Source organism: Balaenoptera musculus, chromosome 5, assembly GCF_009873245.2.
Source record: "Balaenoptera musculus isolate JJ_BM4_2016_0621 chromosome 5, mBalMus1.pri.v3, whole genome shotgun sequence".
Taxonomy (NCBI): Eukaryota; Metazoa; Chordata; class Mammalia; order Artiodactyla; family Balaenopteridae; genus Balaenoptera; species Balaenoptera musculus.
In genome coordinates, this window is record NC_045789.1 from 70,090,490 (window position 1) to 70,115,034 (window position 24,545).

The 24,545-nt window shown below is 35.8% G+C and overlaps 1 protein-coding gene across 1 annotated transcript in view; it reads left to right on the forward strand.

Moving 5' to 3' along the window:
• GABRA4 (gamma-aminobutyric acid type A receptor subunit alpha4) overlaps nucleotides 1-24,545 on the forward strand; it is a 64,954-nt gene that overhangs the window by 17,921 nt on the left and 22,488 nt on the right. The window contains exons 6-8 of the mRNA XM_036853015.1: nucleotides 2,095-2,238; nucleotides 3,691-3,843; nucleotides 10,811-11,070. Of these exons, the coding sequence (XP_036708910.1) occupies nucleotides 2,095-2,238; nucleotides 3,691-3,843; nucleotides 10,811-11,070 (557 nt within the window). The remainder of the gene's footprint in view (nucleotides 1-2,094; nucleotides 2,239-3,690; nucleotides 3,844-10,810; nucleotides 11,071-24,545) is intronic.

The window sequence follows — 24,545 nt, forward strand, 5'->3', positions numbered from 1 at the left end:
TTAAGGAGTTTGGATATTATTCTAAGTGCTTTAGAACACCTTTGGAAGGATTTGCTAAGGGGTGTGGCACTCTTTGATTGACATTTCACAATTTCACTTCAGCTTTTCTACCTAGAAAGGATTGTAGAGATGCTAGAGAGAAGCAGAGAAGAGTTGGAGGCTGTATGTGTTAATATGGATACAAAGATGGTGGTGGCTTAGACTAGGATGGTACCAGAGATGTGAGACAGATGGATTTGGGATATTTTGTGGACGTGAAGGCAAGAGGATAAAATGAATGGGTAGGACAGAATATGGAATTCCTTTCCCCCCAAGCTGCGTTCTCAGAGATGGCAGCAAAATGTGATCGTCTCTTCGAATGTCTGCCTCAAATATTTGACTCAATCAGAATCTACCAAAAATAGATGCTGACTTTTACTATTGCTTCACATTCTTAGTCTCACTGATTGTGAAACTGTTGCCTGCTGTTATCATTGCTCATTGCTTAACTTAATAAGACTCGGCAGTCACCATTCTTTTTATAATCCCCAGTAATCACAATATTCCGTTGGCCTAACTTGAAGCTAGAGAAGGTCCTTTGCTCCCTGACCAGTGATTTAATGAGAGAAGATAAAAACAGAAAAAATATGTGGACAGAAAGGTCGATCTTACTGGGGCCAGAATTTAAAACTATTTGTGCTATAATTTAAATTTCACCCAAGATAGCTCTAATCTAGGGAAAGTCCTTTCCCACCCATCCACCACCCCCCCGCCCCCAGATCTCATGGAACACTCTTCAGAGTGACTTGAACATAGGTGGTCCTCCATCAGGGTTTGTATAAAATAAAGAAATTATTCCTTGGAAGCTGATGATTCGGGGTTGAGAACTGAAAAGAGAGGCCCATCATACTTATCAAATAAAGATACTTAATTACTTTGGAAGGAGAAAAATAACATTTAACTATGTTTACAATTCATAGGCATGAGAAAAAGCAGGGGGAAGAATGGTTATAAGATAACCAAGAGTAGGATATCTGATTTAAAATATCATGCAGGATCATAGCATTCTGGGACTTTAAATGTATGATTAAGCATAAATACACTTCAGAAGATAAACCTTGACACACAATTGTATACTGCTAAATGACAACACAAGCCTTATAGTTTGTTTTGCAAAGTCGCTTATAAAGATAGTCTCCCTAGGTATCAGTTCCTTTTGTAGAATTAAACACTTTCACTGAGGACCTACTGTGCTCTAGGCCTTTTAGGAAGGTTTGCAGAGGGTAGCATACAATTCCTCTTTGTCCTTCTGAATTCATTTGTGTGTGAGCCAAGCTATCTGTTCTGGGTAGACTGGTAAGCAAGCAGCTGGTCTCCATTTGTACTGAACACCAAATAATAGAAAATGGGCTTGAATTGCCGCTGGGAGGGATTTGTTGAAGATGGAAGGGAAAATGTTCTGATTGTGAGAGTTTAACGGTAGTGGAACTGGTTGTGTAAGTACATTCCCTGGAGAGCTTTATAAACAGCATAGCCAGTTGTTACCGCAGAGTGGTTCCCAAAAAGCATGGGTATTGCCCAGAGGCAGAGTCTGGAATAGGTGACCCCTGGAGAGCTCTCTCAACAGTAGGATTTGCTCTTTTTGTTTTTTTTTGTCGTATTATTATAGGCAGCATCTGGTACATTTCTAATTGGCAGAGCTGCATTAGAATGGAAGAAGTCGATATTGGTCAAATACTGGAAGTGAGTTAGAAAGGAAGGGAGTAGCAGTTGGACAGTACTTTTGGAGGGTTTATTAGTTCTGCTTTTCAACTGTTTATCCTATTAGTATGGAAACATAGCAAGTGCACTGATGCATACATAGCATTTTAGTTGCCTTAGGTGTAGTCTCCCCTCCAAACCTTTGGCATAAAAATAAGAAATATGCCCAGTTGCAAGGCTGTTTATTTAATCTCTACAATCTTCTCAATCTTAAACGTGTTTGAATAAATCATAATGATTCTTGTTTTCATTTATTACATCCTTCCTGAACATGTGTAATATTCTTAATCGTTGACCATCAATGCTGATGGAAAAGGAGCTCTGAATCTAACCACATTCTGTGCTCTCATCCAGATGCCTATCCGAAGAGTGAGATGATTTATACGTGGACAAAAGGTCCTGAGAAATCAGTAGAAGTTCCAAAGGAGTCTTCCAGCTTAGTTCAGTATGACTTGATTGGGCAAACTGTATCAAGTGAAACTATCAAATCCATCACGGGTGAGATGTTTAACAATTTGAGTCAATATGCTACCTGGCATTAGCAATGGAGTTTTGTCCTAGCTTCTTCATTGAAATATCTTGTGTTTTCAGGGGACAACTAAAAGTTTCCAGAAATAGAGTTGATGCATAAATCACAGTTCAGACTTTCTTTATTTATATTTAAATCTTGTTTTAGTTTAAAATAAATTCTGAGTTGGTGACATGTGAGAAGTGAGCTGGTTCTCTTATTCAGAAACAAAAGCCAATAATCAAATATATCAAAACTATTTTCAACAGAATTCTGAGGCGGGAAATCTGACCATTGATTTTTGAACACTGGATTTCCCTGTTTTTTGGTGCTTTCCCCAAATCTTTTTTTTAAAATCTCGCCCAATTTTTGTGGTGCTACGCTACCCTCTTTTCAAAAGTAAAAGCAAAATATAAAGCTTAATTATAAAATATATTAAGGGTGTATATTAAAGCTGTCACATGAGTAGATGGATGATTATTATTGATGATTCTTGGTCTGTACTTGCTTTGGAGATATGAATGGTAAGAAGCATAGGATTTAGTTTTTGTCATATTTAATGGGGAAAAACAGCTAATTATTGCTTGTTCTAAAACTATTCCTTACATACACATATCACCAGGAAAAAATATTTTTTTTGAAGACATTTCTTTTCCAGCCTGTAAGTGGGATTAAAAATACATTTTGGGAGGATTTCAGTCTTCCGAATCTTGGGCTTCACAGTCTGAGAATAAAGCTACTGCTTCCTAAGGAACTTTCTCAATACGTTACTTTCAGATGTAACATTAAAAATATTATCAAAAGCTACCAGAAATCTTATGGTATATTTGCTTATTAGCTTTTTTAGGTTTTTGTCTAAATGCCACTAAAACATGCCTGAACTCAGGGATGTTACGTATGGCTCTATGTTATATGTGTTTCTTTGTATTTTTCTTCACATATACCACATTTAGAAATAAAGCTCTTTCCTAAAACTAAGACAGTAAGGTAACCTTTCCCTAAGCATATATGTATATATAATGTATACCTGTGTATTCCAATTCTTTCTAAAATTAAGCTTTATATTTTCATGTGTGTGTGTATTTTCATTTTTTTCTAGTGATTTTCCATAAAAGTTAGGTCTAAATTCTGCTCTAGAAAATGCTGAAAATGAAGGCTAATCGCTTTAAAATAGAAAGCACTGCAAGAATTTTTATAAAGTTATAGCCCAACTTATTAAATTGCTTAATTACTACATGCAACAGAAATGTTTTTCTGTGTAATGACGTGCAGTATCATTCCCCCCCTAGTTGGGAACTACATATTTCTCAGTGCTTGTGTTGTTACGCAATCTGATACTTTCTTTGCCTAGAATACTGTTTGTTAGTCTGAACTATGATTATAAAGCCATGAATAATTGCCCGCAGAACCTATAATGTATTTTCCTCATGTTTCATTCGCAGGTGAATATATCGTTATGACGGTTTACTTTCACCTCAGACGGAAGATGGGTTATTTTATGATTCAGACGTACATTCCATGTATTATGACAGTAATTCTTTCTCAAGTTTCATTCTGGATAAATAAGGAATCAGTTCCAGCTAGGACTGTATTCGGTAATTATAATCATTTCTTGGGTATTTTTGTCCACCTTACATTTTGATCATGGGAATAACCTTTAGATATCATCTCTAACAAAATATTAAACAGTAATATATCTGGCTGTGCTAAGTAAAGAATCACATAAGGTTTCATTTTTATCAGCCAATACAAAGTAATAAAGCTTGAGAGGATATGGGCAGTCCATACCTCCCTTTGGGCTCCACCAGATTTCCTTTATTGAGAACTAGCAGGTGAAGACCAAGTGTGAATCTGAATATAATTTCACTTTGGGTGATGTTCTTGGGTTCCTAGCTTAATGCTGTGTAATTGAATTAAAAATCATATCTATGTGTTGAAATGAAATGCATTGGGAGCTTAAAGTAAAACAAATAAAAGTCATGGATGAATGAATTTGAAAACCTTAGAATAATTTGCCTTTTAATGAAGAGGAACAAAAGGCAAATGGTTTAAATGCATGGAATTGGAAGTATTATATGCTTAGTTTATTAGCTCATTATTATATTCTACCTACATCTTTTTTTTCAGAATACTACACATTTTATTCTTTTTGTTTTTACAGTGGCTTCCTATATATCATATTCTTAACCATATGAAGTCCAGAACACCTGAGTTTTAAATTTTTATAGCTGAAAATAAGCCTTTTGCATATCAGTCTTGCTTTTAAATATTAAAATTAGTTATAATGATATTTATTTAATTTAACGTATCTCTCTATTCTTTTTCTATTGATTGTGAGTGGCAAAAGCATTCAGTTATGGGATGAAAATGATCAGAATTGCTCTGGAATGGAGGCATAGTCCTCACAAGAGATGCCAATTTCCCTTTGCTTTTTCTACTTGGTAGAAAGCCAAATAGAAGCCGTGGTATAATATCCCTCATCACACAATAGCTGAAGGGATGCTGGTGAGAAGGAACTGGAGAGAATGGGAACTTCTCATCCCACCCCTGATCCATTTAGAGAACTTCTGATATAAGGGCATCTTAGTGTTCTCAGTGGACCTGAATGTGGGGTGTTTGCCACGGACACCCTCCCCCACCCCTTTAGGTTCACTCAAGAAGGTTTTGGAATCCTACCAGGGATACTCTTAGAGGAGGTCAGTGCTGGGGGTAGGGTGTGACCTCACGAAGGCAGTGAACAGGTGTTATGGCACTACCTACTTCGTAGAGTTGCGAGGGTTCATTGCAAGTGTTGAGTAAATTTTAGCTATTAAAAATAGGTGTGAAAATGAAAGAGAAAAAAACACATCTAAGCTTTGGACTCCAATAGGTCAGGTTTTAAAACCCACATCTGCCACTTATTTTCTCCATCCATAAAATTGTGATAACACATCTCTCCTTCATAGACTAGTAAAGATTTAGAATTATGTGTGGTACTCATTACAGGGTATATGGAGCACTTAGCACATATTAGTTACTCTTTCCCATATGCTCTATTGCGTAGGGGAGATTTATTTTGTTATGACCTGGTTTCCTTGATTATTAACTGATTTAAAAGAAAATATGCATTATTATGTAATGCCAGACACTCTGCTAAATGCTTTTTTTAAAAATGAAATACATTTTATTTGCAGTGTTGTGTTAGTTTCAGGTGTACAGCAAAGTGACTCAGTCATATATATATATATATATATATATATATATATATATATATATATATACATACACATATATGTATATTCTTTTTCATATTCTTTTCCCTCCGAGGTTATTACAAAATATTGAGTATTGTCCCCTGTGCTATAAGTAGGTCCTTGTTGTTTATTTTATATATAGTAGCATGTATATATTAATCCCAAACTCCTAATTTATTCCTCCCCCGACTTTCCTCTTTGGTAACCATAAGTTTCTTTTCTATATCTGTGAGTCTGTTTCTGTTTTGTAAATAAGTTCACTTGTATCATTGTTTACATTCCACATGTAAGTGATATCCTATGATATTTTTCTTTCTCCGTCTGGCTTACTTCACTTAGTATGATAATCTCTAGGTCCATTCATGTTGCCGACAAGGGATTAATCTGCTAAATGCTTGATGTCCATTCTCTCATTGAGTGCAGTGAGCGCTCAATTAACCTTGGGTCTACACATCATGTCCAGAGGCAGCCTGACTGGGCAGGAAGTATCTGCTGAGGCTGAGAACCAGATCAAAGTCCCTTAACTTTTCCTCGTAGAGAAAATATTAATATTTCAGGAACTATCATCATTGAAAATAAAATTACTTTTACACATATACCATCTTTTTTCTATGTTCCTAAATAATTTCTAGAACAGATAATATTGACCCATTAATGATGCCTTTGATTAAGAGGTAGTCATGTCAAAAGTGCAGACTCTGGAGAGAGACAAAAGTTGTAACCCCAAAGTCTACCACTTATTAGCTGTGAACCTTCAGTGAGTTATTTCTGCCTGTTTCCTCATGTGTTACAACAGGATACATTGTTGCTACTACATAGTGTTGCTAGGAGGACTCAATGAGTTAATTTGTTTTTGTTTTTGTTTATTTTGGGATTTTTTGCTTTTTTTAAAATTTTTATTTATTTTTGGCTGTGTTGGGTCTTTGTTGCTGCGCACGGACTTTCTCTAGTTGTGGTGAGCTGGGGCTACTCTTCGTTGTGGTGCTCAGGCTTTTCAATGCGTTGGCTTCTCTTGTTGTGGAGCACGAGCTCTTGGCGCCCGGGCTTCAGTAGTTGCGGCGCATGGGCTCAGTAGTTGTGGCGTGTGGGCTCTAAGGCATGCGGACTTCAGTAGTTGTGGTGAGCGGGCTCTAGAGCACAGGCTCAGTAGTTGTGGCACACGGGCTTAGTTGCTCCGCGGCATGTGGGATCTTCCCGGACCAGGGATCGAACCCGTGTCCCCTGCATTGGCAGATGGATTCTTAACCGCTGTGCCACCAGGGAAGCCCCCAATGTGTTAATTTGGATAAAGCCCTTGGAACAATGCCTACCACACAGTAAATACTATTTTTAGTGTCATTGATTACTATGACAGTTCACGCTGCCATCTCCCTCATTTGAGAATCACTGCTTGATACTATAATGTGAATGTTCTCCATATTTTCTAGTTATTGTGATTGGTTGATAAGCTTTGAATGCTTTCTTGGTTGATTATAAATCCATAGCCACTGTTTTGTCCCATTTGTCCCCAAATAATAGAAACTTCCAGTGGTATGGGGAGAGATAGCATTGATTATATATTATATTGCCCACCCAACATTTCCTATCCAGATAAGATACTGTAAGGAAATTAAGTAGCATATGGTAAGGATACTGGTAACATTAACAATAATGATGATAAGATTTGCCATGTACTGATAGGGGTCATCTTATTTAATCTTCACAATAACTCAGCAAGGTAGGCATTATTAATTTCATATGGCTAAGGATATAGACTCAAAGAGATTAAGAAACTTGTATAAAGTCATATATTTAAGCGATAGACCCAAGACAATTTCTGCCTAACTTTGAGAACTCTCCCATTTCTGCTCTGCCTTTCTTTCTTTACAGGGGGTCTGGGGACATGGGGGCTTGTGGAGAATTCCAGAGCTGCTGAGTGAAACTGTATGGCTGTGTGCTGAGGATACTTTGTGGGTAGCTTTTTCCATTTGTTCCTTTCTGATTGTGCTCTTGTACCAAGATATTGGTTTTGATTGACCAGGGAAATTATGCCCAATAATTAAGTCTTTTAAGACCTAAGATGTGTCAGAATGGTAATTATTAAATTGTTTATTGATGCTTTCAATGATATTTTCTTAAGGAAGTTAAGTTTTCAGTATTTGCGGGCACGTAAGCACTCTTTCATTTGAGATTCAGGTAAAACAATTAATTCTGGTCTAGTATTTATCTTTCCTAATTCTCATTTTCCTCTTCACTCAAAGAGAGAATTTTCTGGATCAGGGGTGTCTTTCAAGATCATGCAAAAACAAAACAAACAAATATCAGTGTAAATATGAGAAGTAGAGTGTGCTAAATTCTCTGGAAAGGACTTCTATCTCTAAAGTTGTATGCCTCTAAGTTTTCTAATTATTCCAGTATAGTAAAACATGAAATCTGAGTAAATGCCAGCTGGCATATGTACATCATTACTAGTTCATTTTCTAGGAGTGGCTAGCCAAAAATTCACTCTTGTGTACAGTCTTAGCCTACTCGTACATGTCCTCTTCCAGCTTCTGGGCCAACCAATATGGTGCATATTCAGCACTCTAAAAACAGGAACTGGCGTCAGTACTTGAACGTGTCAAAAAAATTCCATGGTTATTAAAGTGCTTCCAAGGTAGATGTGGTTACGGATGTACTATCTTCCTCGATGCAGAGGAAGCATGGCTTCTTATCTGAAAAGCTGGCATCTGTTTGCTATTGTGTTGGTGTTTATTTAAGCAAATGTTCCACCTAAAAACAGGTGTAATAAGCCCATTCCTGTTGTGCTAGTGCTTTCTTAAATTTGAACTCCAGGCAGAGAAACTTTTTAATGTCTAAAGGGATGGCAACTTCAAACACTCAGCCAATTGTTTATGCCAGTTACTTTCCTAATTTTGCCAACAGTCATAAAATAGGAGCCATAATATCTGAAGGGGCTTTCTACAAACTTTAGAATCAAGTTTACCCTAGACAATGAAAGAGAGATGGAAAGCGGCCACATATCCAATGTTTTTGCGTTGATGTCCATACATTATTTAACATCTTCATCAACCTGGTGATCCACGCTCCTTAACATTCAGAAAGTAATTTTTGGATTCATGGCTCAATAATTGAATTAATATTCTGCTTACTTAGCATTAATAATGGAATTTCTTCTCATACTGCAGGAGAAGAGGAAGACCACTACTTCTGGTCCTCAGGAGAAATCGTTCTATTACCAAAAAAAATGTTCAAAGCAACATGGAGAATCTTAAGTTGCTTATATTTGAGTTTCAGTTTCCTTTCTGATTATCACAGTATGGTCTCTGTGAAATTTTCTGAGTTCTGAGCAGTATTCTTATTTACACTAAACTATTCATTTTATATTTTCAAGTGCTTTCAGCACAATTTCTATGCTATTAGAGGAAACATGCTTAATAAAGTTGTAGAACATTTTTGAATTCTTAATAGGCCATTAAACTTAAGTTGTTATGAATAAGAAGAAAAACTTTGATATATCTTAAATTTTGTAGCTAAAATTTTTCAGAATTAATTTAGGGTTTATTCACATATCTCACAATGAGCATGGGAATGGTGCCATTTTCCTGAGATTTAAAATAGAGGCCTAAAAGTCCTGAGGTCTCTTTTTGAAACAAAGTCTACTAAATTCACAAGATTGCATTTTCATAGGTATTTAGGTATTTATATATTTGACTGAATAAACACATTTTAAAATCTGTTTTTGACTAATAAAATGCTAAAAATAGCATGAGAAATTTTTTAAAGGGAATGCAACCAAATTCTCAACTTTCTTCCTCTGTATAGTTTATGGAATGTTTTTGAAAGATCCATAGCTCAGAAGCTACACAATTGCTCTAATTTTTCATGTTCTAAACATTGACAATTCAGAAGGGACTAGAAAGAAAATGGATTGGTGAAGAGCTGAAAAACGTATTTTTATTTACAGTGCATTTATCATGTGCTCGGCACTACGTGAAATATGGTAAATCCTGAAGCAGTGTTAGACATTCTGCCCTTAAGAAGTCTATGCTCAATCAAGTAGTGGAAACAAAGCTCACACAAATGGAACAATTAGGGAACAATACAAGGCAGAACATAATTAAGTGCTGAGTTGAGAAGACAATATTATTTCTCCCTACATCAAAATATTATTATTCTTTTATTATTGCATGGGACTCACTATTTTTTCAGTTTACCATGTGTTATTTGGCTTTCAGCTACGGATTGGCATGGACTGGATATAGTTTATGCCTTCATCATTGTTATCGTTGTCATCAACACCATCCCCAAACACCTGGGTGTGTCAATTCAAGAGATTTCCTAGGCATTACATAGAATGAGTTTAAATGGATATGGTAAATCTCCATGTAAATTTCCAAGCTTAACTACGTAACATGGATTAGGTACACAGAGAGACAAAGATTCAGAAAGGGACAATTGTGCAAATATTAGCATCCTTACGTAATGCATTTCTCTGTAGTTTCAGTGGCAAGTGGAATTCTTCCATTGAGAATGGGGACTGACTTTTTTCCCAGGCTGAGGAGAAGGCTTTTCTGGAGATGATATGCTTCAGAAGCCTATTGATGTGTGAGAAGTACCTCTATTCTTGTTGCCAATATTTTCCTGCCAACCAGAAACTGATGGCCAGTAGATGTCCAATATTTTTAAAGCCAAATTATTCTAGAAGTCTATTTCTCAGGAGTATACCTATGTTGTTTTATATAAATTAAGCTATTTTACAACTAGTAAATTTATTATTTTAATTCAATAAGTAATATTCAGGTAAAGACTATAAATACATATAACTTGTGCTTTTTCTGATAGAGATTCTCAACAGCAGTGGGCCATGCCTACCCCAGGAATTCTGATGCTTCAATTTTCATTGCTACCATCTTCCCACTCCTGGTTGAGAGTCAGTGCTTCAGTGAGTCACACTTCCTGTTAGGTGTGTGTTGAGTTTCTCAGGTACATTGGCCCAGGTACTAACATCAACCCAATATATGTTAGGTGCCTTACATACTTTTAATCTTCATTGTAAACCCAATAAGTGGGTATCAAATGAAACCAGTGAGTTTTCCTAACTTAATCCAACTCACACTGAGCCAATGATTAGAAGAGCCAGGATTTGAACCATATCTGTCTCTCACTCCAAAGCCTGTGCCAATTTCACTGAACCACTATGACTGGAATCTTACATCAAAGATGGTTTGGTTTGAGTTATTGTAAACTTTGTTACCCTCACCCCACCAAATTTCCAGGTCTTTTTGTTTGTTTTTTTGCATTGAAGTAACCATAAAGTATTTTGTCTCTTTGCTGTTTTGCTTTGAAGGAATAACCACAGTCCTCACCATGACCACACTGAGCATCAGTGCACGGCATTCTTTGCCCAAAGTGTCCTATGCGACTGCCATGGATTGGTTCATAGCTGTCTGCTTTGCTTTTGTGTTTTCGGCCCTTATTGAGTTTGCTGCTGTCAACTACTTTACCAATGTTCAAATGGAGAAAGCCAAAAGGAAGACATCAAAAGCTCCCCAGGAAATTCCAGCTGCTCCAGTGCTGAGAGAAAAGCATCCTGAAGCACCTCTGCAGGTATTTGACTTAATATCCTTTAGTTTAAGATTTCAGCGTCTTGGTCAAATTTGCATTGCTGGGGAAAAGCTAAGAAGTTGAAGATCCCAATGACAATTTGTAAGTCATTTAAAAATCCAGAAAAATATTAAAGGATAATCATGCATTTAAACTTTAAAACTGTGATTAGTGGCTTAAAAGTTAAACAGCTCTGGATGAGCTTGAGGTACACGGCTAGTTGTCTGAAAGTTCTTTTCAGGATTAAAAAATTTTTATAGAGAGGGGCAAAATCTTATGTATGCACTTAAAAGCAACCTGTGGATACCCTTAAGTGGATTGGAAAGGCATCTCAGTAGAGTTCATTGAACAAAGTAAAGCAGCAGTTCTTAACATAGCTGCACATGAGAATGATCCCATGGGGCTGTGCCCTTGTATGGAAGAAGAAAACAAAACCAATAAATAAGAAGACCCATAGTTGTAGGTTATGCACATCCAAGACTGAGAATTCTTGTCCTAAAGAGACATATCTAAAAGGATATGAAAGCCTAATGAGAGCTACTGTAATTTACATTGGGCACATAAGTGATTCTGTGATTAAAAAAATTAAAAAGTGACTTCTTCCTCATGGAGGCCAGTTGTACAAAACTAGCAAGATCCTCATGAAAATGAGAAAGCTAACAGCCGTCCCTTCTTTCCTCTCCTCCTCTTCCTTCTCTACATCCTCTCCCTCCTCCTCTTCCTCTGATACTCTGCTCTCTGTCTCTTTTTCTCACTCTACTTGACTTCCTCCTTGAATCAACAAAATGTCTGTGGTCACATGCACAACCTTATTGTGGTTACCACAAATGGTAGTCTAAAACTCCTTTTGTCTACATGTGCCCAAATCAAAATATATATAAGTCATCAACTTTATTCTCTATAGGTGATAACTCATTCCCTTAATTATTCATACACGCATTCATCCTTTTTTTTCACTCATTTAACAAACAGACGTTTAGTACCAACTATGAGCCAGACACTGTTTCTGGTCTGAAAAGCAAGGGTATCCAAAGCCCCATGACAAATATCTTACTCTATATAGCTTATCTTTCAGTGTGTAGAGGGACAGACAATTTAAAAACATATATAGTAAAACACTTAGGTGTGTTAGATGGTGATAGTGCTATGACAGTGCTGAAGCACCAAAGTGGGAAGGAAGTGCTGGGGCCTTGTGACAGGGGTGGGATTCAGTTCAGAGACCAGGCAGGCAGGGAAATCCTGCCATAGAAGATGACAGTAGAACAATTAGGTTAGGGATTTAACCTGGCAAGGATTAACTGTTAAGGCTCCTACAGTTTATAGCTCTCCTCCCACAGGGCTCTGGACACTGGTTCTCTAAGAATGGCATGTGAGCAGATAGGAAAATTATTGTCCTTCCATTAAGTAAGTTTGGATAGCTTACATTTTCCTCTAAAGGAATCAGTTTCAACAAGAGTTTCAAAATTATTAGAATGAATTTTGTATACTATTTTCAGTCAAAAAAGAAACCCCTGATTATCTACAGTTTTATTCCCTTTCCAATTCCCCATAGGTAATTTTATGCCCTTTCTGCCTTTTACTGTTATTTCATTTGCTTTGCTTTGTTGTGTTGAGGCCTTGGTAGAAGAATTCTATTTACTCTCCCTTTAAAAAAATTATCTTGTATTTACTTGTTTACTTTACTTTTTTTTCTAATTACTGACAAGATTTATTTTAATTTCATCTTTCTGCAGGTTAATGTTGTTACTCTTTTTTAGCTTCTTGAGTTTAGTTCTTATTAATTTATTTTCACTGTTTCTTATTTAATAATAAAGTTTCCGTTATTGCAATGAGATTTGCTTTGCATATGGCATTAGCCAATTCATAACTTTTGATATGTTATATTATTATAATTATTTGCTAAGTATTCTGTAGTTATACTGCTATTTTTCTCTACAAGCTCAGAATTATTTGGAAGATAACGTTAAAGTTTCCAAGTGGGATTTTGTTTATTTGTCTCCATTGTATTTTTCGTTGTATCACTTTATGTTCAGAAATGTTACTTGTACAAATTTGAATGTTGTTGATATTTTCATTGTGCCCTGAGTTATGCTAAAAGCTTATAAATGTTTGATGGCAATTTAAAGGAGTTGACTGTTAGTTATTCAGTTAATTTTACCTAAAACATTATTATTTCACCCTCTTAATAAGTCACTCTTGATCTTTCAAATACCAAGAAAGTTATGAAAAATTCTCCCACAAATATTATGAGATTCTGTTAGTGCGTTTTGCATTTTAACTATTTTTGTTTTATGCATTTTGATGCTTCGATATTCAACATGTAAAGATTTATAACAGCTCTATTTTCATATCAATCTATTAATTTAATCATAAAATAACCTTTTTGGGGAGATTCCATATAATGCCCCTTGAATTCTATTTGATCTGATTTTATTATTTTTTTTTAATTCTTTCTTAATATTAACTTTTGTAGTATATTTTTATTGCTAAATTTTCCTATTTTCTCTTTTCTCATGTACTTTGGAAGCTATATATCATATTATTATATAACCAGTGGTTATCTTTAAGTTTTAAAATGATATATTGTAACTTACGATTTTCTAATATTGTTGAAATTATAACATATACTGACTCTTCCATGTAGCTGTTAACTCCCCCCAACCCCAGGATTGCTCAAGTCTAAAGATTCTGCATTTGGAAATATTTTATATATAATTTTTTTTTCTGTTTATAATGAGTTGATGTAGTTCCCTTTTCATTTTTGCAAGGTGAAGAGGCTCCTTGCACTAGTGTTATAATAGTATAAATACTTGAAAGTACCTCTTAATCAGCAAAAAACCATTCTGCAGAATTTCCAAAGGTGGGATGAGAACCAATAGTTCCTTGAAACATATCTCTTGACTACTACAGCATCACTGGCGAGTGGTAGGTTGAGTGCATCCAGTTGGCTAAGCCCACTCTTGGCAGCATGGGCCACATACATGCTGGGTGCAAATGGCATAATCAAGATTAAGAAGATGAAATTTGTTTGTGAAGGGCATAGAGTCATAGTATTTAAGGGTTGAGAAGGAGTTTATAATAAATCTCATCAAAATATTCATCATATGTTTCATGTCCTCTACAGTGTGTAACCATATATGTATCGTAACTTAGATTGCCACAGCAGTTTCCTGAAGAATATCTATGTTCTACGGACAGTGATTAATGGGTTGGCCCACGCATCCTCCAGAGTACATATTGCTGCCAGAGCACAGCTGGCTTGGGAGTGTCAGTTGTCATTGAATAGTTCAACTTTGAAGATTGAGAACACATTAAAATTGAGGAAGGGAGAGAGAAAGAGAGAAAAAAATATATATAGATAAATAGGGAGAAGGAAATCAAGATGGGGAAAAAGTGTGTTAAGAGCAAAATTTTAAAACATGTTACTGGAAGGAAATATTCTAATAATCTTATGAAGTTTGGAGTTTCAGTAGAGATTCTAATCAGACAGCTGAAATTTGCTTATTCTAATATGTGTTCCAACTTGTATGGCTATTTGCTAATTTGAATGATGCTGCTTTGTTTAAACTGTGTTTAAACGCCTCATTTGAAATTGTCTTCAGTCTGCACAATACTTGATAATTCAATAGTCCTTTGTGTTAGCTCACTAGTGGTTTGATTCATTGTCACCATATGTGACCTATGGACTGTTAATGGCCTGACAGAGGTTTATGGTGACCATTTTTATTTCTTGGGAATTGGAAAGCTTTTGGTTTATGGAATATTCATGAAGCAAGGAGAAAAGGCCAACTGGAAGACTCTAAGAGCAGCTATGGGCAGCTTGAGTATGTCTTTAGGCATCTCAGGAGGCAAAGCAGCTGTTTTGCTTCTGCTCAACATCACCGTAATTCTGCCTTTGACTCTGTCCTTCCAATATTTAAGTTGAGCTCTAGTCTTGCAGTTCTATCCTTCCATACCCTTACTACTTCTTAGAGTACCTACTCGCTCACTGACTCAGGTGATTTGGATTAATAGGATGATTTGGAAAATAAATAACTATAAAATAAAACGTGGAGATTTCTTAATAAAATCATACTTAAAACTTACTTGAAAATATATTCTGTAGCCCTTGTTCAGTCAGAAAGTATACATTAATGTATGCATGTTGTATGTTGTGAAAAAATCCAATGATATAATGACTACAATTACTTGGACTTTTAAATTGTGTCAGGTACTATGTGATATGCTTTACATGTGCTACTTAATTTCAAGCTCACAGTAACTATTTTATAGATGAAGAAACTGAATCTTTTTTTTAATATCTTTATTGGAGTATAATTGCTTTACAATGGTGTGTTAGTTTCTGCTTTATAACAAAGTGAATCAGCTATACATATACATATATCTCCATATCTCCTCCCTCTTGCGTCTCCCTCCCATCCTCCCTATCCCACCGCTCTAAGTCTTGAAGTTGTTAAGTGATGTAATCAAGATAACACAACTAGAAATGGTAGACCAAATAGAATAGAGCAGTGAAGCACGTTTAATGAAGAAGCTAATTAGTTCGCGTTTAGACACGTGGAAATTTCCAGAGTGGGACATTTTCTTCTATTCCATGAAAACGATGACTTACTTTTTTCGAACTACAAGTGCGTATTTCTCCACTGTGCACCTTTCCTTTCCCATCTACCTAATTTCTTTGTCTATTTCCATTTTACTGTAACTATTCTTCATGGACTTCTCAATATTAAAGCGTTCATAGATTCTTACAAGGGTATTTGTAAAATTAAAGAGCTATTTGCTCTGCTTAGAGTCTTTAAGAAAAAGATGATACAAAAAAGAAATATAAACAATTCAAGATACACCTTGGATTCAATAATTCAACTGTACTCATGAGAATCTCCTTCTTTACTATCCATCCTTCAAAGTCAAACTCTAGCCCTATTTCCCAGATGAGGATCAATTTGATAGAACTTAAGGATGCCAAGGATATGGTGTCAAGTATCCACATCTACAAAATAATAATAGAATCTGCCAGAGAGACTGATAATGAAGATTAAATTACATCCTGCATGTAAAGTACATGGTACAGTGCTTAGTACCAAGTAAATAATAGCTGTGATTATTATTTTTTTAAAGTACAGTTGATTTACTATATTATATTAGTTTCATTTGTACAAACAGTGATTGAACATTTTTATAGATTATACTCCATTTAAAGTTATTATAATATAATGGCTATATTCCCTGTTTTGTACAATACATCCTTGTAGCTTACTTATTTTATACATAGTAGTTTGTATCTCTTAATCCCCTACCCTCATCTTGCCCCTCCCTGCTTCCCTCTCCCTACTGGTAACCACTAGTTTGTTCTCTATACCTGTGAGTCTGTTTCTATTTTGTTCTATTCATTCATTTGTTTTTTAAAAAATATTTATTTTATTTATTTATTTTCCTTATTTTTTTTGGCTGCATTGGGTCTTAGTTGTGGCACATGGGATCTTTGTTGAGGCATGCAGGATCTTTTCATTAAGGCGCACGGTCTGCTCGGGTTTCTCTCTAGTTGTGGCACACAGGCTCCAGGGCGCGTGGGTTCTGTAGTTTGCGGCATGCTGGCTCTCTTGTTGAGGTGTGTGAGCTCAATAGTTTTGGCGCATACGGGCTTAGTTGCCCCGTAGCATGTGGGATCTTAGTTCCCTGACCAGTGATCGAATCCGCGTCCCCTGCATTGGAAGGCGGATTCTTTACCACTGGACCATCAGGGAAGTCCCTCATTCATTTGTTTTATATTTTAGATTCCACATATAAGTGATACCATAAAGTTTTGTCTTTCTCTGTATGACTTATTTCACTAAGCATAATACCCTCCAGATCCATCCATGTTGCTGCAAATGGCAACATTCTTTTTATGGGTAAGTAGTATTTCATTGTATATGTATACCACATCTTTTTAATCCATTCATCTATTGATGGACACATAGGTTGCTTCCATATCATGGCAACTGTAAATAGAGCTGCTATGAACGTTGGGGTGCATGTATCTTTTCAAATTAATGTTTTTGTTTTCTTTGGAAATACACTCAGGAGCAGATTGCTGGATCATATGGTAACTCTGTTTTTAGTTTTTTGAGGAACATCCATACTGTTTTCCATAGTGGCTGCACCAATTTATATTCCCACCAACAGTGTACAGGGTTCCCTTTTCTCCACACCCTCTTCAGCATTTGTCATTTGTGGTCTTTTTGATGATAGCCATCTGACAAGTGTGAGGTGATGTCTCATTGTGGTTTTGATTTGCATTTCCCTGATGATTACTGTAGCTGTGATTATTATTATCCTTTATTTCCTTAAGCATCTTCAACATTTAAAGTCTGCCTCACATAATTTATCACTTATAATATCCCGAAGTATTTTGCATACATTGTTTCATATGTGATTGCTCTATTTACCTACCTAGATGGTGAGCTTCTTAGTAAAATTGGTTATGGCTTCATTCTGTCGTCCCATACAGCCCATAGCACAGTGTTTAATAGTCACAGTTGTTTATTATAATGAGCCAACTATAGGAATTGAACAATAGGAAATGTGGGGCCTCTAAAAACCAATTATTTATCAACAATTTCCAAAAACATTTGTATTTTATGTAAAATTCTTCTGTAAATGTGAACATTAGGTGGACGTTAAGTAGTGAGCTAGAGCTGGGTCACTGTGAGGATTGAGAACAGCAACTACTCATTCTGAGACACACTTGTCAGCAGTTGGACTTTGCTAGTGGACAACAACAGGGAACTGAGGACGACACTTTGAAGAACAAAAGAAAGCAAAACAAAAAGCCTCTGTAAATCTACAAGTGCAGCTATGCATTATGAGAAAAGCATAGTTTGTTGTCCTTGGGTCATTTTAGTCACCTCACTTACACAGGTATCAGTGCCTTTGACACCAGTGTTAAATACAGTGATATCCCCGTAAATGGTAATACACAAGCTTCATTCCCTTTTAACAGGCTCTACAAACTAGGCCAGTTTCAGATTTTCATTTCAATCATTCTCAAAACTCCTCTTAGAAATGCTGTGCTTTAAATAGTTTAAGCTAACATGCAAAAAACTTTCATTTTTCCATTTATCCTTATTTCTCTCTTTCTTAACTTAGTTTAAAATCTCTTTCCTTGGCAGTTTGAACAAGGACATGATGAAGTATTGTCAGTTCACTTGACATTTCGGTGTGTTGGTGACAGAAGTTTAATGACATTCTTTGAATCATATAAATTGTACCTCCCGGAAGCCATACCTTTTTCAGTACAGAATGTTCTGTAGTTAGTAATGCTCTTTAGGCAATGAGTAATTGTTTAATTGCACAATTATTAAACTGGGCGATTTAAGTGTCAAGAATATCAGAATTATGTTTCATTTCCAACCATATTTTTCATATGGTAGTTTTGTTATGTGTCACATGCTGATTTGTGAGAAATCGTCATTTTGCTAAGGCAAGAGAGCAAATCTCAGGTAGTAATTTAACAAGTGTTTACTGAGCAACTACTATATACTAGTCACCATGCAAGGCACTGAGGATTCAAAGAAGACAAAACCTGGGCACTTAGTCTAGTGAAGGAGACAGGTTATTAATCTTGTAAGTGACTATATGTAGTATATAGAAGTATGGTCTGAATCTTCGTTTTAGAATACTTCAGGCATGCTTATAGTAGTATAATCTTACTCTCAAATATTCACTGCTACCTTAGACGTATGTGCTGAAATACAGATCTATATATCCAATTACATACTGGGAACCTATTTTATTTATGGCTTCTTTTATGGAATACCTATCAAGTGTCAGTAGGCTGGGAATACTCTGAGGGTAGTGGGGAGGTTGACATTCAACAATTAACTTCAAATAGTTAAATAATGATAAATGTGAAAAATGCTATGAAGGAGAGGTAGAGAGGGTCATGATAAATTACATCAGAGAGTTAATTTGAGACTTCAAATTAGCCTTTGAAATGCAAAAAGTGACAAGGTAAGGGATGTCGTTTAAAATGACAAAGGGAGGAGAAACGATCAAATTTAGTAGCTTATTCAAGCAATATTGTGCATATCTTGGTAATTGTTGGTAGTAACATCACACGGGAAGAAAAATGCCAACATTAGCATCATAATTGAATGGCTATTTTCTCCTCCAGAAGGGGAAATGCCATAATTTCAATGCTGCATCAGGAAGGCTTGATGTACTGCTAGTGTTCAAGGAAGTAGTAAGGCATCTTGTAAACCTAGTATAACACAGTTTAGGAGTGTGTGTGTGTGTGTGTGATATAGATATAGATTAATAGTAAACTTGTCCATTTATTTTCATGTATTCTGTGTTTACAAATATCATGACAAAGGAAGAAGCTGTGAAGCGTATTTACATAGTACATAGATTGGGGGAGGTAGCTTGTCACCATCATCATCATCATTGTTATTTATTTATTGTCTTCTATGTGCCATATATATATATGGTGCGAGTTGCTTTACATGTGTTATCTCTAATCTCCACAATACACCCTGAGATGAGTTGTGTTGTTATACACATAGTTTTATGGTTGAGGACACTGAGCCTTGGTGAAGTGTTTTGGACACTTTCAGATGCACCGTGCTGTCTCTCACCTGGAGAAAACAGGCAGGCATCAAGGGATTTTGTCTCTACTCTCAGTTTTCCAGTGTAGCTTTGATCGCACAACCCAGTATTTGAGTTTGAATTTCTCTGTTAGATGACAAAGTTAAGCAAGATTATATCCAAATTCCCTTCTAATTTAAAAACCTGTTACTACAAACTCATCCACTATCTATAACTAATGCCAGCTTGCTTTATACTCTTTAACATATGCTTACTTTCATAAGAATGGATTCTAGCGAGGATGGTTCTTTTTGGGTTCACTGAGACAGGTCAAATTAAATATTCAGATTATTTTATGCTCACCTACACAGCAAAAATCCATACTGTTCCAACAGCAATAAGAGCGTCAACTGATCCTGTGTTTAGTATGCACCAGAGAGTATTTTAACTATTTTACATATATTCACTTATATAATTGGCATAGCAATCCTGTCCCATTTTCATCCTGTTTTATAGATGACTAATTGAGGCACAGAGCGGCCTAAGTGATTTGTCCAATCACACACCTCCTAAGTAACTGAACCAAGATTTAAACCCAGATGGTCTGGCTCCAAAGTCTAGGTTTACAGCCCCTAGAAATTGCCGCCCCTCCATTGTAACCTCATCCCACACTGCTGACCCTCTGCTGTGCCTGCCCTCACACACTCACTCCCCAGCCCATTCCTCATTTTTCTGAAGGTTGTCTTAATGTTCACATTGTTGAAAGTGTAAGCTGTACTATAAAACTCTACCCCATTTATAAACAAGCCCTATCCCTTAGCTGGTGGTTCAGCTTACATAGAAGCCAAAGTCTCAGAAAATTAGCCACACTCTCCAAACTTCTAGTTTTGCATAAAATATATGTGGATTTTCTCAAGGCTAAAAATCACCAATTGATTGAGGTCATTTTGACTGTAGACCAATCCATAGTTTTCCCAATTTTTGGACATTTTAAACATCTAAAAATGTTAAAAAGAATTTCTTTTATTTTTGTCTTGAAATAACCGATCTGACATGCATTAATATATTCAATCAACAATATTTATTTACAACATATGTTCAAAAGAATTCTGTTGTAAAGGTGGTGAGAAAAATTTTAAAGAATTTCAAAAGATAGTTTTTGCCCTAAATGAATTTATACTATGTCAGGTGACAGTATATTGATGTAAATAATCAAGAGGAATAGGTATTCTGTAGGCACCGAGAGATGTAAAAACTGTGCTGAACTTTGGGAAGGGCTGGTAGGAGAACTCAGCCTGGCAGTGAGGTGTATTTTACTGATGGTCAGCAGACAAAGCAGAGTAGCAAGGAAATAAGCCAACTCATTACTATAAATATCATTAGTTTGGTTTGTGATTTTTATGAGCTAGCTTGAGGATCACTGTAGAATTGCTATACAATTAATAAACTTTTACCACATTGTTGGCATTTTTATTACTTTTCCATTTACTCTGTTCCTTCTCCAGCACACCTGGCACAAATTTGCTAAGAATCTAGCAGTTGCTCAAGAAACACCTACTGATTGGTTTCATTCCTCCTATAACTGAGATAGATGCTCAATTGTCAGGGATAGCAATATATGAAGGAACTGTACGTTTCCCCAGGTGAAATTTTTGTTATTAAAATTTTTTCTTAATGGTGTTTCGAATTATTATTAATTTGGTGATCTTTTTCTGTGTTAGCAATGTGAGTGGGCCAGCACTTCTTTTTAGAGGGGAAAAAAATTCAGTCAGCTTCAAAAATATACAGACACTTGAAACAAATTCCCTCAATGTTTAGCTATATTTTCCAGCAAGTTCTCTTCCCTAAGCTACTGAGTGAGATTATTCATTCCTTCTGGTTTATTTGGCTAAGCTGCCAATTTCCCTTTTGCTATTTTGAGGGGCTAATTTTCCCACAACATAATATACATCGCTAAATCTCCAGCTTTTCTCTCAGCCTCAGATAATTTAGAAGTTTCAAGATGCATCAGTTCGGGTATTACTTATTTCATTTCATTTAAATAAATCAGAGGATATTATGCATAAAAATGTCTTTGGCAGAAGGAAATTATTATGTATTTTGGTCAATTTAAGGAGAGGGCATTTTCTACTCAGATTGTATGGCATGGTGTGTTTTTCTTAATATTTTCTAGTATCTCACCTTCCAAGAGATTCTTACCCTGCCTAACTTTGAATAATACATCATTTTCTTTCACAATGTCTCTTTTGCTGCTTTTATTTGTGAGCCTGAATTTTCACATTCCTCTTGCTTAGATATTCTGTAGGATTCTATTCTTTCTCCTTCATTAGCTCTTTCTTGAACTTTGACTTTAATTTTTAAAATCTACTGTCTTCATATAGACAACTAGCATGGGCATTTCTTTAGTCTCTCCAGCGTCATGACTCCCTAATGATGTAGTCCTGTGAATTTAGCTTCTCTCTCAAACTCTCTCTCTTTTGGGAGTAGTTTGGCTAAAGGAGACTTCTTTACTTACTTTTATTTACTTTTTGTTTGGCTAATTGAAAACAGTTATAGGTTCCATAGTCAGAGAAAAGTCTGTCTTTAGGGGATTCAAAGAGGACAATGGGGGTGTGAAGATGAGGTTGGGGGTTAGTTTCCCTGTGAATGCTTTCTATTTTTGCTTCCCTAAAAAGTTTTTACCAAGTCCAATCAGTTTAATGTAGATATCGAGGGGTCACTTGAAAGTAAAAAATTGTACCATGAAAATTTTAGATAAAGGGAGGGAGGTAGGGAATGAGAAGGACGCCCACCATTTAGCACATCTGCACTTTTTCTTTGACCAGGTTGTTGGCACTTGAGGATTAACATTTCCAACATTTCTTGGCAAAAGGTGGTGAGAACTCTGTATCCAAAGAGCAGAAAGTCAACTCTTCATTTACAAAATGAGTGTATTATTGTCTCCAGCTTATCCAACTATGAACACTTGTGTATATCTGGGATTATTAGTCTGTTGAACAGATTTTTATTTTAAAAGAGAGCAATTTGAAGAATACAAACTATAAGACCAATGCTTAACACAGAGCCTGACACCCAATAGATGCCCCTCCAATATTTGTTGACTGAGTCAATGAATAAAGGAATGAATGCAATGTGGTCTCTGTAAAATATTACTACTAATAATAATGACCGGAAAGAGAAGTCCTAAATGACAACAATAACAGAGAAAACTCCCATAAACCCATTCCAGCACTGTGTTTTTATTTTTGAGGCCCACACAGAGCTTTGGGATTCCATGAAGCAATGAGCCTGTGATTTGTTTTGAGAAAAGCCAGGTTTTATTTGGTTGAACCATGTAAAAACACCATTTTTGCTGGTTAAAAACAATTTTTAGAAAGTCAAAACTGGTCTTTTGAAGTGAAGATGAGGCCAAGATCTGACTTTTAATTTCCTTTATCAGCTGCCTCTTTTTGACAGCAAAACAGGTAATTAGTAAGAAATGGTGCTAGTGATTATAGTGATTAGCATTTTAAATTTATTAGTTTATTTGTTTTCAAGACAAAGATTGATTTTGGAGCTGAGAATGTCAAAACTTTGGAGCTGTACTCCTGGTGCCTGATGGGGGCACATCCTCTGTGGGCATCTTAATGCTCTCAGTAGGATTGTTTTGTTGGTTTGTTTATTTAATTTTGACTTGAAGCCAGAGGAGCTTCAACAGGCACTTTCCTGTGTGCTGAGCTCATTCTTGCTGCTTCTGCAAGCAAGAAACCCACTTTGCTAAAGCCTTAGCTGATCCTGAAAAATGTTAACATGCTTTCTGCTTAATGTTTGCCAACGGGCTGATCTAAAAATGGCACCAAGGAGGTTACCTATTATCCACAGAACAAGAATACATTTCAGGACAGAAATAGATTATGGGTCAATGGAGACTTGATCTACTGACAGAAAGTTATATTAGTATCCCTAAGCAATTCATAAAAATAGGAGATTGTATAGGGTGAATCCTGTTTTTTTTTTTTTATTAAAAAAAAAGACTCTCTCCTTTAGTAGCTTTCAATATTTAAGCTCTTTTTCTCTTATTTTTCCACAGTGTTTATTTGTTGAATTGCATTCATCTTTCAAAACTCCATAAATCACTCATTTTTGCACATTTGCAGTGGGTTTGTACCATAGCCAGATTTATTTTATCAAACTCATTACTGCATATACTTTAAAGACATGTATTGAAGCATCAAATTAGATAGAATTTGGGATGATTTAAAAATCATTTTTTAAATGGAACATGCAATTATTTTCTATGTGATCTTCAAGTTCCTAGCAAATTGGAAATTTTTGTTATTTTTTTCATTAATGTATGATGGATAGATTGACGCTCTCTTTGCCTGTAACTATGCAAGTTTCTGCCTGTTGACCTACCAGTAAACATTTGTTCTGGACAAAATATCCTGGCTTGACCAATGGAGTGTATGGTTACCCTAATGATGGAGCAAAAGTCTTCCTCTAGCACTGAAAATTTGCTAAAGTATTTCAGTTAAATGTTTTCCAGATAACAATCTGAATGTATATGACTGTAATATGCACGCTAAAATGGAGTCAAAGGTTAAAATTACAATCCATAGGGAATTTCAGAACCTCATGAGGCAATCTGAGATAATTATTTGCTACAGTTAACTACCTGGTTACTATCCAGTCATTCTGTAGCCATTAAGTGGAACTAGCCACTCACAGTATTAGAAATTAGAGCATCTAAGTTATGTAAAATCTTAGTGTCTAACTTCCAAGACTCATAAAATTGAAGAAAACAGAGGAGTAAAAAGGATCTCAAATCTTCATTGTTTGTGTAAAGTACGGGCCAATTGTTCTATAATGTAAAACAGTTAGATACTGTTGCTTTATTCTCAGAGATTTTATTATTGGAGTGTCTTCCTCAT